The sequence below is a fragment of the Bacillus rossius genome, chromosome 12 (assembly GCF_032445375.1).
Source record: "Bacillus rossius redtenbacheri isolate Brsri chromosome 12, Brsri_v3, whole genome shotgun sequence".
NCBI lineage: Eukaryota > Metazoa > Arthropoda > Insecta > Phasmatodea > Bacillidae > Bacillus > Bacillus rossius.
In genome coordinates, this window is record NC_086339.1 from 9,166,882 (window position 1) to 9,185,851 (window position 18,970).

An 18,970-nucleotide genomic window follows, 5' to 3' on the forward strand; every position below is an offset into this window, starting at 1 on the left:
GGAAGCTTACTAAGGAGACTTTTTCTCATGTATTCACTCCTGTTTGGAGTAAATGTATGACACTAACAAACATTGCCAGTGGTTTTAAAGCAACAGGCATTTGGCCATTTAACAGTGCTGCGATACCTGATGAAGATTTTGCGCCCAGTCTTGTATCACACCAAGATGCATCAGACGATGACATGCCTCTTTCTCAAAGATTGGAAAAGCTTAGCAAGTCACCATTTCAAGAACTTGTGGGTACACCTAACATAAAACCTAATCGTAGCAAAGTCTCACGAAAAAAGGCTGTCAACTATAAAGTTCTAACATTGCAGCAAAATTATTCTACAACCATGGCTCAACCGTCCACTTCAAATGCTGATGCTGATGAAGGGGCTGCCCAAGAGCAATGGCTGTGTGGTGTCTGCCAAGAAGATTTTATTGCAGACATGCGAGCATGCCGTTCCTGCAATACTTGGGTCCACGAGGACTGTGTTGGGCTCACAATTGATGATGATGATTTTATTTGTTTTGATTGTAATGAGTAACTTATGGAATTTATTGATGTTAGCTTGTGTTGTTAACTTACCATAACTGTGTTACATGTTGTCTTTATTTCTCAGTTTGTATTATGGTTTAAGCTTATGGTGTCGATGGTTAATTTTTTAAGGTTTTTTCTTAAGTTCAGTATCCTTTACTCCCAAGTTAGATGTTAAGATCAGATTAAATTCAATAATGCGCACATAGATACACATTTTGTCTGCTATGAGTTTTATTTGAGTATTCCAGATTTATTATTTTTATCCTCGTGTTAACATTTTGTTTGTCAAACCAATATAACTATTTACAAATATTTCTGCACTTTATAAGTTTTCATTCTGATGTTATACATGCGGGCCTTATTATATGCTGTTACAGGTAATTTGGCCCAGTTACACTTATCTACATTTCTTTTTACATAATTTCCATTATCTATGTTATAGTCAATTTTGTACAACCCTCATGTAGCAATATAATCTGCGAACGTTTTTTATAAAAATATTTTTTTAAATATCCAATATTAAAATAATTACAAGCAATTATTTTGTAAGTGGGCCTTATTTGCCCCTCTTACCTTATATGCCAAAATAACAACAACAAAAATAGTCTTTACCTTAATGAAATAACATGAAATAAATAGACGTCTATTGTTTTCTGATGCTCGTGTTCATACAATCGAGAGCAATAACCTTTTTTTACACAAACACCTTCCTATTGCATTAATATTTTTTTCTATCGACTCTATGGGAAGATTAATTCAACTAAAGACAACATTCATTGTTTACAAGGGCGTACGCAGCGAGGGATGGTTGGATATGTAGGAACCCCCCCCCCCCCCCAACCCAGGGACGTCGGAACAGGGGGGGCAGCAGGGGCGAGTCGCCCCCGTGCTGGTATGCATGGGGGGGGGGGGGGGCGAGATTAGCATTTCGCCCCCCTCCTTTTCCCAGAATAAATGTTTGGTCCTAGTAGTATTTTTCTCAACCAGTAGTTACAAACGTTGCATTGGTGATCACATTGATTAGAAAATAAAATGTATGATTGTCAATGTACTGTAAAATGATTGCAAATTCCTAGATGGTATTTTATTTAAATTGTACTACATCTACTGTCAGAGTAGTATTTAATACATACTACGTCATCAGATTCTTGGAATGGTATATTTAATATTTTGGTTCGGAAAATCATTAGATAGCACAATTTTGCATCTAAAATTCCAGATTTTTCCGGGCCCCGCTCTAGGACTGAGGTAAGTGTGACACATCTTTTCGTCCCCCCCCCCCCCCCCCCACTCATGAAAACGTTCCGACGTCCCTGCCCCAACCCCTTTTGAAATCCTAAGAAATTTTCAACAAAAAAAAGGAAAGAATTAGAAAGCAATGAAAGGAAATGAGAAGGCTCCTGTGAGGATGAAGGAAAGGAGGGTCCTTCCAGCGAGACCCGGGCAGTAGCGGCAGGAGCGGCGGGGGTCTTCTCGCGCGAGCACTGCGCCGGGGTGAACGGCCGGCAGGCAGGCGGCGGTGCCATTGTTCGCGCGGGCAGCGGGCTGTCGGACCCAGATACACACGTGTGCGTGCAGAGCGGTCCTGCGCCGCCAGGAAGCTGCGGGACTCCCTCCCTCCCTCCCTCGCACACACACGCTGTGCTTCCGGTGATCGCGCGCTAAGAGAAAATAAACCCTTTACCCTCCACTCACCCACCCGCGTCAACCGTCATTTCACTGCCCGTGACGTCTGCGTGCTTCCGTTTACCCTCCGGCCGCCTGCACTGCCTACACTTACTATAGCACCTACACTGCCTACACCTACTACACTGTCTACACTTACTACAGTTCTTACACTGCCTACACCAACTACACTGCCTACACCAACTACATTTCTTACACTGCCTACAGCCCTACACCAACTACACTGTCTACACTTACTACACTTCTTACACTGCCTACAATGCTTACACTGCCTACAGCCTACTGCCTACACCAACTACACTGTCTACACTTACACTTCTTACACTGCCTACAATGCTTACACTGCCTACACCAACTACACTTCTTACACTGCCTACACCACCTACAATCGTGTGTGTGAAGCAGGCTACATGGAGACATATTTTTTTTCTTTTCTTTTTGGAAAGGTGGGCGGAGTAAAATTAAGGTAGATTTTTATCTTGCGTAAAATTTCACTGCACATTTAAATAGTAATTTTTTTTTCTCTCTCAATCTAAACACTTTTATTTTTAAATCAAACATCAATAAAAATATTTCTGTGAGTTAACCACAAATGGGATGGACATAACCATTGAAATGCTACGACATTTTGAAAACAATATGGTATAAATCATATTGAGAGAATATTTTTCACATACGTGCTGTGGTAATAATTTTCACATGGGTATCTTATTTTGAATTTTGTACGGGTAGCCTAGCTATTCAGCTAACACTATTTTCCTTTAACAATTCGATGTATTTTCCTAACGTTTCCAGGTTTCTCCGGGTTATTCAGACCTGCGGCCATCCTGCAGTAGAACCGTTCTGGCACATAACATCTGTCCTCCGTGTGGCTTGTGTCTGTCTTTCCTGGAACCACGTGGTCCCCCCCCCCCCCCTTTTCTGATGGCCCGGGAATAGCAACACCAGTTACCGAGAATCTGCCTGCCTACCTACAACGTACATTTTTTCTCTCTTCAAAATGGAACAGAAATATTCATGGAAACCTACAAGATATTTGTAATTTTGTACGTTTACGTGAAAACAAATGTACCACAACATAATAGTGTTCGCAGAAATACTGGGATCGGATTTTTACCCGGGCATTTATTTTGTGTTTTCCCAGCACCAAAAATAGTTAAAAGTTATTTGTAAACCGTTTCCTGAATAGCTTTCCAGTATTAAATTCACACATCAATAAGCACAATAAAACAAAATAAAAGTCCCAATTATTGAATGGCCGATTATCTTATCCATGGTTTGAAAAAAAACTATGCATGAATGAAACATTAATTAAAATATAAAATTATGCGCCAGTATACAATACCAAGTATTATCTCGAAAAAACAACAAAATATAATATTTTTAGGGCCGTATTTCAAGACACAAAAATAAGGGTTTAGGTGTTGAATATGCAATACCTGTACCCTAACCATATTCCAAGTGCACGATAAGACACGGCCAGTACCTTATTTTTAGGGCACTGATTTTTGGTGTCCTATCTGTTGCCGATTTGATCCATAACTGTATATATATATATCCTTTTTCATGAACTTTAAAGGAACTTTTACGATTACAATTCCCCCCCCCCCCCCCTAATATCTTAAAAAAAAAAAGCAAACATAAATACGGCCAAAAATTCATCGGTTATTCTTGTACAACCAAAATTAAATATTTTATTTCACATTATAATTCCATAGTTTTAAAAAATAAGCTAAAATTACGATGGATTCCATGAAGTACAACTGTTTATAGCCTCGCAAAAGTCCTCGTTTATTAAAACGGCTGCCGATCTGATACATTACAGGGGTTCAGTTAGGACATGTTTTGGAATATGACCCGAGAGTTAGGGTACGGCAGTTGCCCAACAAGGCAGTGCATATTCGCTACCTTACTCAAACGTCTTGGAATACCGCCCTTAGTGTCAAACAAGCCGGGTGCATCAATCTAGCAACAGTGGGCGTGATTTACTCTGCACTGCCAACTAAGAGTGAGACACTCTATAGCCAGTCCTTCTCGCGTGTCCTGTCCGCCCGGGCGATGACGGTTTTTTTTTGTCGGACGTGACATTACCGTAAATCTATTTATTTATATCGTTTCTCTGATTGCGGCTTACAGTGATACCGCTGAACGGCAGTAAAAAAAAAAAAAAAAAAAAAAAAAAACCCACTCTATTCGAGAGATGGATGTGGCAATTCTGTTAGTTACGAGCGTGGATTCTGCGGCTTAGGAGTGTTCACAGTCTGTCAGATAATAAATACGTGAGAAATATGAGTTTTGTGCGTGTGCGTGCGATGTGCAGCCTATCTGAAATGGCGCCGCTGTGCGTGTAAGTTATGTGTCGTGCTGCCGTGGCGAAGTGCGACATGGGAAAGACTGCGCTGGACATCATATCTTCTATGGAAATAGTTATCAGTCGCACGACAACTAAACAATAACTTGACCTCACAGCAGGGCCCCCACATGTACGGTGCTACCGTTGCTATGGCAACGGGGCCCATGGGTCTAGGGGGCCTGCGAAGGAAAGAAAGAAAAAAAAGTAGACAATTTTAAATAAATCATAGAAAACAATTAAACAGTACGGCCTAAATTTAGTTACCGATGAAATTTTACACCAGAGTAATATTATTCGGAATATGCTGTGGGTACAGAACGTGTCTGAATCTGCAACTGTGAGTAACAAAACCACCACCAACCAATTGACGTGACACCATGTTGACAATGCAGAACACTCACACTCATTTATTTGCCATTATTCAAAATCAATTTACGTTGACAATCGAAACACTGAATTAAAAATAGTGTAATGTGTTTTAAAAACAATTGTGAAAAGGTTAAAAAAAATATAACTGAAACAATATATAAAGGAAAAAAAAACATTTTTTTAATCTCTGTTAGAAAAAAAAAGGGGGGGGGGGCATAATGACTTCTAGCAACGGGGCCCACAGAATGATGTGGGGGTCTGCCTCACAGTTCTGGTGAGCTAACCCCCCCCCCCCCCTTTTTTATCAGTTTCGTTATTTTTACTAACAAGTGAATTGATTTTATAATCCAAATTGAACGCAAGTAAAAAAAAAATCTACATTTAAAGAACATTTACAACAAATTAATTTTGTACTGAAAAATAACTTAGGCAAACACTAAAAAGTAATAAAATGTCCCATCATAGAAAAAAAAATTAAAAGACAACCACACGCTGAAAAGAACATCATATGCAGTATAAATTAGTGTTCGAACAGAAATGTTACATCACACAAAATTACTCAAAAAATATAGACAGGTTTCACTTACCTTTGGAGAGAATCTGGCATAAAATTATTCTCAAGGAGGATCTCAAACTTTTCCTTTATAATGACTTGATACTGATTCAGAACGATAGAAGGTAGCTAATGGCAAAATGAAGCCTTGCAAAGCACTTCTTGAGCAAGTGGCAAATAGATCATATTAGTTTTTATTTCACTGGCAAAACAATTCCTCATTAATCAAGCATTTCAATTTATACAAATTCCTACTAAAAAAAATGACATTTTTGCTGGTTTTCTGTTCATGACAGAAAAAAAAAGTGTTTTTTTTCTGAGTCTGATCTCAAAGTGCATGTCTGTTAACTGGTCTGAATGGAATTATAATACTGCAATCAAAAGAAACTGTACTTTCTCAACCATAAACAAAGAGTAAAGAGTGGATGATACAATCCTACAGTAAAATGCACTTCTCAGACAATAGTGTTATTAAATACGGGGTCCCCCAAATAAGTGACGTAGGTTCACTCCTGCTTTTAGTTCATATAAATGACCAACATTTTCAGATCACCCAAGACAGCATAATGCTTGTGGCTCAATGAAACTACAGTAAAACCCCTTATTTGCACTTTTCAAGGAACCCCAAGGAAAAAGTGTAAATTGCGGGAAAGTGTAAATTGTGGGAAAGCACTTTTATTGGCAGTTAATGCTAAATTTTAGCTTAAAAAAATGTATCAGCATTTACCTATTTTTAATTATTGTGTTTAAAGTACTAACAGGAATATTCAGTTCCTTGGCCAAAACCACTCGGGTACCCACATGCTTGTCAGACTTCTCAATAATTTTAATTTTATCTTCAATAGATAAAGTATTTCGTGGAACTTTATACCTATCCATCTTCAATCAAAATCTTGCCATAAATAATATTGTGAACGATAAAAAAACACGTGCTAACCAAAACGGATGTTGACTAATGTAAACAATGAAAGCCATCATAGATATGTACTGTACATAATGCAGCACTACTAAATATACGTACTGTGTATGAGCGCTTTCCGGTAGTATCGATAGCTCAGCGCTTCGGACTATGCTCTGCTACGAGAGTGCTCTATGACACCATAAATTAAACCGTTTGTGGTTCTGCTACGAAAGTTCTCTATGGCAGCAAAGATTAAAACGTTAGTAGAGGAGAGGCACCATAGAACTTGTCGATACATCAAAACGAAAGGTTACAGACAATAGGCGAACTACTTCAAACTTTTCACATCTATGACTAACGTGACGAGTATTTACATTTTTACCGTGTTTTGAAACGTACATTCCGGGTTTTTTGGTTACGTAGCGATGTAATTTCAGGGAAAATACAACATGAAAGTTAATGTACAATAAAACGGACCTACATAAAATGACGTTATTTGCGGGAAAACGTAAATAACGAGAACGTAAATACGAGGTTTTACTGTATTGATATCATTTACCTCTATTACATAATTTCTTACGGACATTTTTAATGCTTAGTATGGAATATTGTGCTACTGTGCCTGAATTTTATGTATGTACGTACTTAGCCCAGACAACAACCGATACATTTTAGTTTTACCTACTGTATTTAATAAATGCTAACAGTTGTTTGGTGCTTCACAATAACCAATAGCTTACAGTAGCTAGGGGTAAGGATCTATGTCTATAAGCAGAATAAAATTCTGGAGTATTTATTCAGTCCCTTAAATGTGTTTACATGTTTTATAGGTAAATTAATTAAAAAACTTTTAACAAATGTTTTTAGAACCAGAATTTTTTACTTATTCTATGTAACCCCCAGCAGAAAATGCAAAACAATTATGTTTTGAATTCACCAGATGCAACTGTAGTCGTAATATTGTAATTTCTTTCTAGCATGTTAACTCTGATGCCTGATATGTTGGAGGGCAAAATATAACAGTTTCAGTTACCAGCTCCAAAAACCTATTGTAGATATGCTTTATCAGTAACATGAATCAGAGTTACCGATCATTTTATGACAGTTTGCTTTGGTTATAACATATTTGTTAGGCAATATTTTTAATATAGTGTTGAATACCAGTATATTATTAATTTTAATGAATGAAAAAGTAAAATAATATAAATTTTTTTGCTTGTGATGATTTCCCCATTACTAGTTTTTCTGTATGCAAAACCTCGTATGTCCAGATTTTACATAGATATAAAATATAAAACCTCGTAAGTCTCTAATTTAATCAAAAAATCATACAAATGAGTAAATACTATTTATTATATCATGATTAAATTAATAAATGTCTTGGTAACTTTTATTTTTTCAAATAGTTTCTGATATAATATTGCTATACATGTCACTTTGAAACAGATTTTTGTCTCTCCTGTAAAACTTATACATAATGACTTACGAGGTTTTACAAGTAAGGTGACGATATAATTAATTTTGTGTCTTTTAACTTCAGGACCATTGAAAGAAACCAATGACCGGGGGGTAGATAATTTTGTCGTGCTCCCTCCTATTATTTAAAGTACAACTTTTCAAACTCCACAATTTAAAAAAAAAAAAGTGAAGACTAAACATTACTATGGCCTTAACTGCAGATGTGATCTGTGCATATAGCATTACTTGTAGGGTTCCCTATGATCTATGAATTATATCAACAATAGACTTGTAATTTACCTTCTATCAGGGTAAACCCCAGCATTAAAAAAAAATTTCAAAACCACAACCTCCTTGATGCTCAGGCCCTGGTGTTTTTAACACTCTCTCCCCCTCAGCCCCTTCAAGAAGACAGCCCTGTCCATAATGTGACGTATAATACGTATTGAAATTGACTTCCCATAGCATTTCATGAAAGTATCATTAATAAACCAAATATTTATATTCTTAGGATGTAACTCAAATATTTATATCAATTGCAAATACTATTAACATTTGAGTCTTATAATTATACAACCAAAATTTTTCACGTCTGTAACAAACCAAAAGTTTTTATTAAGTTTGGAAAGAGCCCAAAAGTAATTAATTTCTATGCCCAGTGAGTGTATTAACAGTAAAATCATAAAACCTATTTTTCATAGTTATATTAATAAATTTGAGTCAATTCAAGTGATGACATTAATTTTTTTAATTGAGTTTAAAAAAAAATTAGTCTAATTCCGATCGTCGTAAAAGTTTTTCTGCTAAAAAAATAAATAATTTTTAAAAATCAAAATGTATTTCAGTTCTAATTACTCTGATAATATTAATGTCATTCAATGGACATAGCAAAAACCAACTATTAATAAATAAAAGATTACCAAAAGGTGTAAACAAATGAAAGGTAAACTCAGTATTTACATATTTATCAAGCCATTTTCCCCACAAAAAAATGACAATAAGTACAAGGCATTTTCTAATGTCACAAAAAAAGGGGGCACTAAACTAGGTTTATAATCTTTTATTAATAAAAAAAAATCTATCCTGACCAAATAGTCACAGGTATGAAGGTACAAGATGTCATACATTTTTGCAGAACATTGTTACCATCAAATGATACTATGTTACAAAAAAATAGATATTTGAGACATTAAAATATTTTCTTTCAGAAATTGTTTACTGTCTTACAAAACTATGATGTACAGTAAGTCTTTCATTCCATTATGGCATCACTTTTCCAGGTTTTGAAACAATAATAGCGTAATGTACATTTTTCGGGCAGTGCAATTATGTAAAATGACAAAACTTAAAAAAAAAAAAAAAAATGCACTGCGGCAAATTATAAACACAAGGTTTCACTGTGAAATGCTTGCAAAATATTTGGTTCATGTTTTCGAACATACTTGAATGTAATATTTTAAGATAACTATTGTGTAGTAAACCCGCAATGCTCCTGATTCCTGATAATTATATTCAGTTTGACAAATTACGTGTATTTTTGTGATTTGTAATACTAGTGTGGTTTACTAACAGAACTTACTAAAATACAAGCAAATTATTATGTTCGCATAAGTGAGCATTCTGCAAAGGGGAAGGCTAATTTTTTCCAGAAAAAAATTTTTTTGTCCTGTGTACGCTGTAGCAAAAAAAAAAGGGGGCTTAAGCCTCTCAGGCCCCCCCCCCCCCTTGGTCATGCCTCTGGTCCCAGTTCTTTTTAAGCAATAAGAGGAATAGCTTATGGTAGGATATTCAGCCAAAGTCGGCTCATAAGGTAATACAGTAAACTCCCTATTTTCCGCGGGCGGATGATCCGTGCATGCTACGAAAAAATACAGCACATAAATAAATCTGTATTTTATTACAAGTCAGCAAATTTGAACTCTATTGACGAGTGTATTGTGTGCAGTATACAGTAAAACGCCACAGACATTCTCGAAACTCACGCAGTAGGCTGGCATGCGTTGCTATATTTGTCTGTCGCTCTTTGTTTATAGTCGTATGGTTGAGCACTTTTATGTTCACATTACTGAGATGTATTGTATGTTAATTATTCAGTAAAATATTAAAATTTTAACATCATTTAAAATTTTTTAATGTTAATTGTAACTTTTACTGTACATAAAGATTAGATTTTTAAGTTGAAATTAATGTTTCCTTTTTTGTTTCCCATTTTCGGCTCTTTTTGCGGATCGTCCGCGATTTTCACTATCCGCGGTGGCCCAGCCACTTAATTTCGCGGATAATCGGGAGTGTACTGTACAGCATTCTGCAGCTCCATGCATTCCGTACGCCAGCATCAAGAAATATTTTCGGGTGGCTTCCAGCTGTTGACCGTGGCCGCCAGCTGGCCCCAGTTTACAAACGGGCCAACTGGGCATTTGCCCACAGCGCCAGCTTTTGAAAGAAGAACGAATTTGTGGTGGAAAAAAAAAGGACGAAAATATTTGAGGGACAGGATGTTTTTTGAACGTACGGTAATGATTTGATTTAAAAAAAAAAATTATCAAATCCTAAAATTGCAGTGCGCTTAAAAATATTAGGCCTTAAACAAAAACCTTTAGAAATAGGCTTAAAACTAGTTTAACAATATACAGTATCCTATATCTCATGTTTTATTATGGTAGTTATAACAGCCGTATAAACGTAAAAAAATTGCAAGAATCATTCATTAAATTTAAATAAGAAAAAAAAAACAGCCTATGTCTTGTAAAAAAACCTTACTATTTAATTGCATAATGTGCAGTTTTGAAATTGATAGTAAACAGGGTTGACTCAGTAGAAATTTTATGATGTTTGGGGAGAACTGGAAAAAAGCTGTCCAGAGCACTAGCTACTTGCAATCGAGGCCTAGCTGCCAGCATTTTTTTTTTTGGTTCAGTAAGAGTTTATTTTTCATTTCAGTATAGTTTTTTTTTGTTGAACATTACATTTGACATTTCGTACTCCCGATTTGATAATCCTGTGAAACAGCTGAAACGGTTAAGGCCGTTGTCCGAAACGAGCTGGACTAAAGTCCTGCTCGACGTGCGCTCCGCAGCAGTGGCGGATCCAAGGGGAGGAGGGCACCGGGGGCATGTGTCGTCGTCCCCCCCCCCTCCATCCCGAAAAACCAGTTGTCTGCTTACATTAATATTGCCGACAAAAACGATTGTGTTTCCGAAACCAATAAAATATTTTTATATATAATTAACGAATTTCTTGTAGGATCGTAAAATCTGGTGGTTGGATGTTATGAGTATGTAGATTAAACACAAATTTAGTAATTTTTAAGACATTTTTTTTCTCTGGCTGCTCTGGAATCCTAGAGCGCCCCCCTCCGAGGTGTGTGCTCCGCAGAGACGGGGGGCGTGAGGGGTACTCACCACGTGCTCGCGGGCCTTCTCGTCCAGCTCCTGGGGGCCCCAGCTCAGCCCCGTGCGCAGGTCGAGCGGCTGGAGGCGGGCCTCCATGTCGCGTATCCACCGTCGCAGCCTCCTCACCTCCTGCTCCATGTCTGCGCATCACAGCACACATCCGCACTTCCAGCACGCTCTGCAACACTGGCCGCCCACGTCAGCGGCGTAGCCAGGATCTGTGTATGGGGGGTGTGTTAAGAAGCATGGGGCCCCCCTCCCCCCCCCCCGTATTAAAGAGGGGGGTCCGATGGGTCCCCCCCAGGAAAATTTGGATTGTTAAGGTGTAATAATAGTGCTATTTTAGCAGTTTTCGTTACTTAGAATTTAAATATTGTAATGGTAATAAATTGTTATTAAATTTTTAATATGAAATTTGTTTGAGTGATGAATAAGAAATTTAATTAAAGATTTGGTGCTAAGGGAAGGGGGGGCGGGGTTTGGAACCCCTAAACACCCCCCCCCCCTCCCCTGGCTATGCCCCTGGCCCGCGTGCAGCCACTGCGCTACGACGCTTTCAGTCAGGTGGTCACTGCATTGAGAAGTAACTCACTTTAAACTGTAAGTGTATGTATTCACATCCCTACATTTTACATTTAGAAACAACCAGTATTCTTTGTTTCGACTGCAAGTAAACACTGGGTGGGGGATGTGTCGGGACACACGGCCGTTCGTTTAACGTGAAACATCTATCTCAGCGAATTACTCTTACTGTAATGGATTGAAATGAAAAATGAGACACTGATTGCATACTAAAACTTCACTCGATAAGTCCGCTGGTCCCGATACAACAGCGGTAGAGGCATGGGCGTCGCAACCGGGGGGGACGGGGGGGACACATCCCCCCCAATAATAAAAGTCTTTAATTGCGTCCCCTCCAATAATATGTTTAGTTTCGTAGTTTCGTAGTTTCTCCTGATGTTTACATTAATGATTTTGTGTGGATATAGCACCAGCAGATATGTTAACTGTGTTTTTACAAATTTGTTCTCTGAAAATTTTTTTTATAAAAAATAAATTATATAGTGCAACCAACTATAATTAGAATATTTAGGAAAGAAAAATGCCTAAAAACCACCTTTTCGCACCTTCAAACCCCAAATTTTCCCGGGAGAGGACCCCCAGACCCCCCGCTTTTTTTCCAGGGGATGGTTATTCCTCAAACAACTCAATCAATTGAAGTCCCCCCCCCCCAAAAAAATATATCCTTGCGACACCCATGGTAGAGGTGCCCGCGGGGTTGGCGTCATTCACTGAGCACGCCGTGGCGGCTTTGCGACGCTCCCAAAACAGTCTCGCTCGCTCGGCACCGGACATTGGGGTACCTGTGTGTGACCCATAGCCTCCTCTTTTCAATGATGGGCGTGATTGATATTTTTGGCTTGCTCATGCAGGGGCTGAGGTTAACATATTGTATTTTAATACTTTTTCATTGGCTTACTTTACATTTTTACATATAAATATTGTCCAAAATACACTATTTTGGGCTTAAATCAATCAATCTAAGTAAACTATACACACAAACAAACAAATCACCGTGCTATCACGTATAAATCATGAGCTACACTGAATAGAAAGCAACGAGACCACCGATTTTGACCAATCTGTGAGGTTCCCCTTCCCCGCCAACCTGTCCACCCATGATGCAATCTCACAGTCGTATCAGCGAGCTGATTATATACATTAAATAATAACACCACACTTACATCTCTAAGACTAAAAGAGAATTATTACTAAGCCAAGACGATTTAACATTTTTTTATAGCACAAATTTCCGATATGGTACGTGTATGTTTCTGTGTGCTTTTAAAGAAATTTCACGTCAAAACAAAAGTGAGGTTTCCTTCAGGTAAATTGTAATAAGATTTACCAAACAAAGTGGTCCAACACTAAAATTTTGGCCATACATTTGAGATGACCTCAGTTCCAATCCTCCATCAATCTTAATTTCAGTCTTCTAAAGGTTTCCTGAAATTGCTCTAGGCAAATACTGGAATGATTCCTTACATCAAGCATGGCAAATACATTCGCCAGTTTCACAGACTTTTATTGTGTGTGTCCGTCTCAAATGACCTCATTTTTTTAACAGAGAAAAAAAGTTTAGGAGTTCACTGCCAGAGAATTGCAGTAATGAGTCACGAATTCCGTTAGCTGAACACTGGTTGTGCCTTACGCCCAGCAACCTGAATTCATCTATATAAGCAAGTGATGATAATCTCAGCACGATGGCCAAACACACTTTACTTCAACCGAGTTCCAACTCCATTGTGAAGTGTGTAACGCTCCCAATCTGTTCACTGTGATTCTCAAGAAAGCTAATTGGCAACAAAAAGAAACAAACTTCTAAGTTTTGACTACACTCACTACGTGTACTACACTGAAAATAATGGTTTAAACTTTTAATTATGCTAGTAGTAATCATTTAGCCCCTGGCTTGGACTTGATTTACAACTGTTGAATTCAAATTTTTGTGACCATGCAGTAGCAGAACAATAACAAGCCATAAACGAACCACATGCTATCTATTGAGAATACGAACTGCTTGCCACACAAGCAAAGCATAAGTTGTTCAAGCCATCCGGAAGATGCGCACGAAAACATAATGTAAAACCAAACCTACAGACTAAGATAAACCCTGCTAGTAATATTTTTAGTAGATAGATGTAATAAATTTTATTAATAAAAGCTTGGTGGTTTTGAAGTCCCATTTGGTTTGAAATGTTTTCTCACCAACAGTCTCTTTCATGAGGGTAAGAATCATGACTATTTAATGAATGAAACTCTAGTTAAATGAACACATTAACTTTGTCATTATTCTGAAGTAATAATATGAGGTCAAGTAGAAGCTTGCTGTTTTGATTTAGCAATCTTTTTCACAGTAAATCATCACATATTGCTTTAAAAATTATACAATATATGATTAAGTGACACATACCTTTAATGGTTCTTTAGTTATTAGTAGGATATAAATTTATTTGTTTCAATTTTTTTTCTAATTCTGACTAATAGGTTGCAAGCTCCCCTCTCCCTTTTTATGTCTTTAATGATCATATAATTAAAATATTAAATTATATTGTTGGTCTTCCTGTTTGCAAGCGACCAAAAAAATAAACAGTAAAATTTCTTCGATACACGACTGTCACTTACCACAGTGCAACATTTTTTTTTATGTTGTAGAGTGGTGTAATCTTAACCTAGTTGGTCCAAAGAGGCAAACCTAGCCAGGGGTGTATCTGTGTCAGTGAGGCAGGATGGTAAGTGCATCGCTTGCCGCTGCTTCTAGCGTGGTATGGTCTGTAAGTGCAAGGCTCTGAACTGGCATACATACACATCGTGCACAGAAAAACTATGAGATTTGATGGTTAAGAAATTAAAATAAAGAAAGGTGTAAATGCAAGGCCCTTGGGTGTTTCAAGTGTCTTTACTGAGTGTTTCATGTCTAAAAATTATTATAAATAAACAGGTTTTAGTCCTTTTCACTCTCCTAAAAATACAGTTTAAAAACGAATCACGGAAACAGGACCGCTCAATAGCCCACAGCATATTCTTTAATGATTTTCATAAACAGACACCACTCGGATAACTTGAACAGGTTCTTGGTTTCTTTTGAAGCTCTGCACACCTGATGTGTAGGGACTGGAAAAATTTGTGGTTTCAATGACCACTAGGATAGACTCCACGATTCTCTATGTACTCGGGCAACTATCACCTGGTCATTGGCTACCGACTCGGGAAACCTGTTTACTGCGATTCTTATGATACGATACTTCTTTTGTTGAGTGTTTGCCATTGGCTCAGAGTCCTTCAGGTAAATTGCGGTCCAATCACTGACGCAGCATTAGGCTAAACGAGATTGGATTCCAGCCTGTCTCGAAAGGTATCCGAGAATTTTTCCGGTCTCTACTGATGTATGCCCAGGTAGGCAGACTCCTAACTATAGTAAAACAACTACTATAACGTTCTCCAAATAATGATTTATCTATAAACCATATAATCAAACTATGTAATTGAATATCCCATAATGTTATAGATTTAGGTATCTCACTTTATTCTAAATCATTCTTTCATAATCATATTCAAATATTGAAACAATAATATCAAATACTAATAGAATGATTGCTCTGATAAATTATATTATATATTATATATATATTATATATTAAATTATATTTAATATAATGCATCTACTTTAGACTCCATGTCTTTAAATATCTTTCTTTGGATCTAAACTGGTATGTATATGGCACTGTTATTTGGACCATAAGTATAATGAATACTGACAAACTAGATCAAGTGCAAAAAAAAATAGTGATCAAAGTTATAGGCATAAATTAGAATTTTAATTAATACCCCAAATAAATCATTGTCTTGACGTCACTGATATTTATTTGCTCTCTACCACCATTTAGCAGTTACCTAATGTGTGTGTTTAGGGTTCTCTACTGAGCAATAATTATCAAATTGCTACGGATACCTCTAGTAAGAAGATTCTGCTGACTGTCTGTTGCAGTGTTTCGATTCGTTAAATTAATTAGATTCAAATATAAAAAACTCATGGTTTTTCCTGATAATATAATGCTTTGACCTAATATGTGAGACCATTATTAAATTTTTTGGAATATCCTTTAAGAGAGCTCATGTATAAAGATTGTAAAAATTTTTATCTTCCTAGCTAAGTGTTTGGAACTCATTTCGTAAAAAAACAATTTATACTTTCTCGTGTTAGGTACAAAACTGAAAGGGGCACTCAAGTTTCTAATTTTTTTAATAACTTAAATTACAATACTGAGACTATGTATCAAATTCATCACTGACTTAGGAAACAACAAATCTGGACGTAAGTATTAGTTAATCATTTTAAAATAAACTACAGATTTTTAAAACAAAACTGAGTAACTGTTGTGCTGTGAATAAATGCCGTACTTAACTGTGTTCCAGGAATGCTTACTGGAAAACAATGCTATACAAAGAGTGGTACGCATAGACCAGTTGCGGAACAATGCAAAATTATACAGTGTGTGTAGATTGACAGTTCAGGTAATTGCGGTTGTAGGAATAATTGATGCAAAAACTAAGTAAACCATATTCATAATTCATAAATAACTTAACAAACTGAAAATATGAACAACAGTGTTAAAAGAGTGATTAGTATTTATTAAAGGAAGTCCTTTGAGACATGATTGTTTAAATAACTGTCTCATCACTTTGTATTATTCACTGTGGCACAGGGCAAGGTAGCGCAACGGTAAAACATCAGACTAGCGTTTGGGGGGAAATAGATTTTGAATTCCGGTTCATCATCCCGATTTTTGTGTTCCGCGAACGTCCAAAAATCACTCCAGGCAAATGCTGTTTTTTTTTATCGCAGGCCACGGTAGATGCATTTTTTTTTTTTTTTTTTCCTTCTTCTGAACTGCACGGTGCATGTTTGACTATAAGGACCTCACCGTCGACGCAGGAGGACATATTCGGCAGGGGTATCGTACAAAGATGGATGTGGTTGCGAATGTCACTAAATAAGTTAGGGATTGACAGAATTTATAATTTTTGACGTGACAACGCCTAATAAATCGATGAACGCCGGCTGCACGCACGAAAAAGTGTCCCATTATGCTGTGTCCCGTTACACTCATTGTACGCTTGCACCACATCTATCTCTCTTCCACTCGATTGGCCTATGCGTCCGAGGAGAAGAAAGACAAAGCACACAACTTACATCTACACATGAACTGTTTCGTCGACTGGTTATAAAGTGAAGTGAAAAGTTAATGTGGTTTTCATTGCTTATTACAACAACAATTTCGGCAATAAAAGTTAATTATTCTTGCATTTTAAAAATCTTATTACTAGTATAATTTCAAGTACCTATTTATTCTTTTATTGTTAAAATAAAAAATGATTCAATTTTATTCGTAAAAGTAGCGATCATTTCATCAACTTTTCGTAATGATGTCGTCACGTTAAACTATCGTCCGTAAACTGACTTTACAGACAACCAATTTTTTTTTTTTTAATATTGAAATTTGGTACTTCTATAAGAGTTTTCGTGAAATAAAAAGTTCACTCCATGACTTGAAGTGTTTCAGTAAGTGTAAATGTCGTCCTCGGAGCTGGAGAGAGACAGACAGCAGGGGGGGAGGGCGTCTCACCGAGGCCCGGGTCCAGCTGGTCGCGGCCGCCGCGGAGCGCCTCCTCCAGCACGTCCCAGCGGGAGTTGAGGCTGGCGAGGCGCCGGGCCACCTCCTCCCGGGACTCCGGCAGGGACTGGGCCAGCTGCTGGCCCTGCTCGTTGAACAGCCTGCGGCGGTACCAGCGCCTCTGCAGCTCCTCCAGCTGCCCCTGCCGCGACGCAACACGCCCTCGCGATCACCGCCTCCACCACCATCATCCTACTTACATACTTCCTGGCTCACAGAATCGGGGAAAAAAAAAAAAAAAAAAAAAGCAGCTCCTAGTCTGAATTTTTTACTTATAGTGAAATTGGTTTCTTAGTGTTAGATGTCCTCAGGGACGTTGAAACGTTTTCATGAGTGGGGGGGCGAAAAGATGTATTACACTTACCTCAGTCCTAGAGTGGGGGGTCTGGGAAAAATTTGGAATTTTAGATGCAAAATTGTGCTATTTAATGAGTTACCGAACCATAATATTAAATATACCATTCCAAGAATTTGATGACGTAGTATGTACTCTGACAGTAGGTGTAGTACAATTTAAATAAAAATACCATCTAGGAATTCGCAATCATTTTACAGTATATTGACAATCATAAATTTGATTTTCTAATCAATGTGATCACAATGCAACGTTTGTAACTACTGGTTGAGAAAAATACTACTAGGACCAAACATTTATTCTGGGAAAAGAGGGGGGCGAAATGCTACTCTCGCCCCCCCCATGCATAACAGCACGGGGGCGTCTCGCCCCTGCTGCCCCCCCTGTTCCGACGTCCCTGGATGTCCTATTATAAACTTGATATATTTAAATTATGATTGCATGCTGGTTTTCTATGACTACAGGCTCATTTTTGATAGACATAATGTTTGGTAATCAAAATTATTCAATTTTGAAGTTAATGTTGTTAAAAATATGCACAAAAATTTCAAAAGCCAGATTTGATTTTTATTATTTTTCAAATTTTAATTCATATAACGCCCAGTGACTTTGAAAAATTCTTCCTCCAAAATGTTAGCACTATTTGAGGTATTCACATTTTCTACTCTTTTTTCTGCCACTTTACTTTTTTTCCTTTTTTAATTTCATAAAGATTCCGAATTTACTGTCTATGCATAAGAGCAAGATTTTATGGTTTTATTTTTTGGCCAGTTTCATTTTTAAAAAGGAGACTTTGCTGTTATTGTTTTTATTTTCTTAAAATTCTGTTAATTCATATAGCATATCATTGAACATATATGACACCAAATGTTTTATGATACTTATTTCACCAAAACAGTGTCTATTTGAGTGATACTCGATGCACTCAGACAATAAATATAAATCTACAAGTTCTTGTTTGAGAAATGTACCAATGTAGTAATGTAAAAATGAGTTACTAATAACATTTGTTAGATCACAAAAGATTAAAATAAATTATTCCAATCTGTTTAGTATGTACATTTTTGTAAAAACATCATGCTAAGTACATTACATTCATTGAATTTTATAAATTTAAAATTATGTTTCAGTTAAGTTTTAATTA

The 18,970-nt window shown here is 37.1% G+C and overlaps 1 protein-coding gene across 1 annotated transcript in view; it reads right to left on the reverse strand.

Annotated features, from left to right (window-relative positions):
* The window catches only part of LOC134537245 (klarsicht protein), a 297,363-nt gene that overhangs the window by 179,983 nt on the left and 98,410 nt on the right, over nt 1-18,970 (reverse strand). The window contains exons 7-8 of the mRNA XM_063377513.1: nt 17,424-17,613; nt 11,245-11,375 (exon numbers count right to left, since the gene is read on the reverse strand). Coding sequence (XP_063233583.1) covers nt 11,245-11,375; nt 17,424-17,613 — 321 coding nt within the window. The remainder of the gene's footprint in view (nt 1-11,244; nt 11,376-17,423; nt 17,614-18,970) is intronic.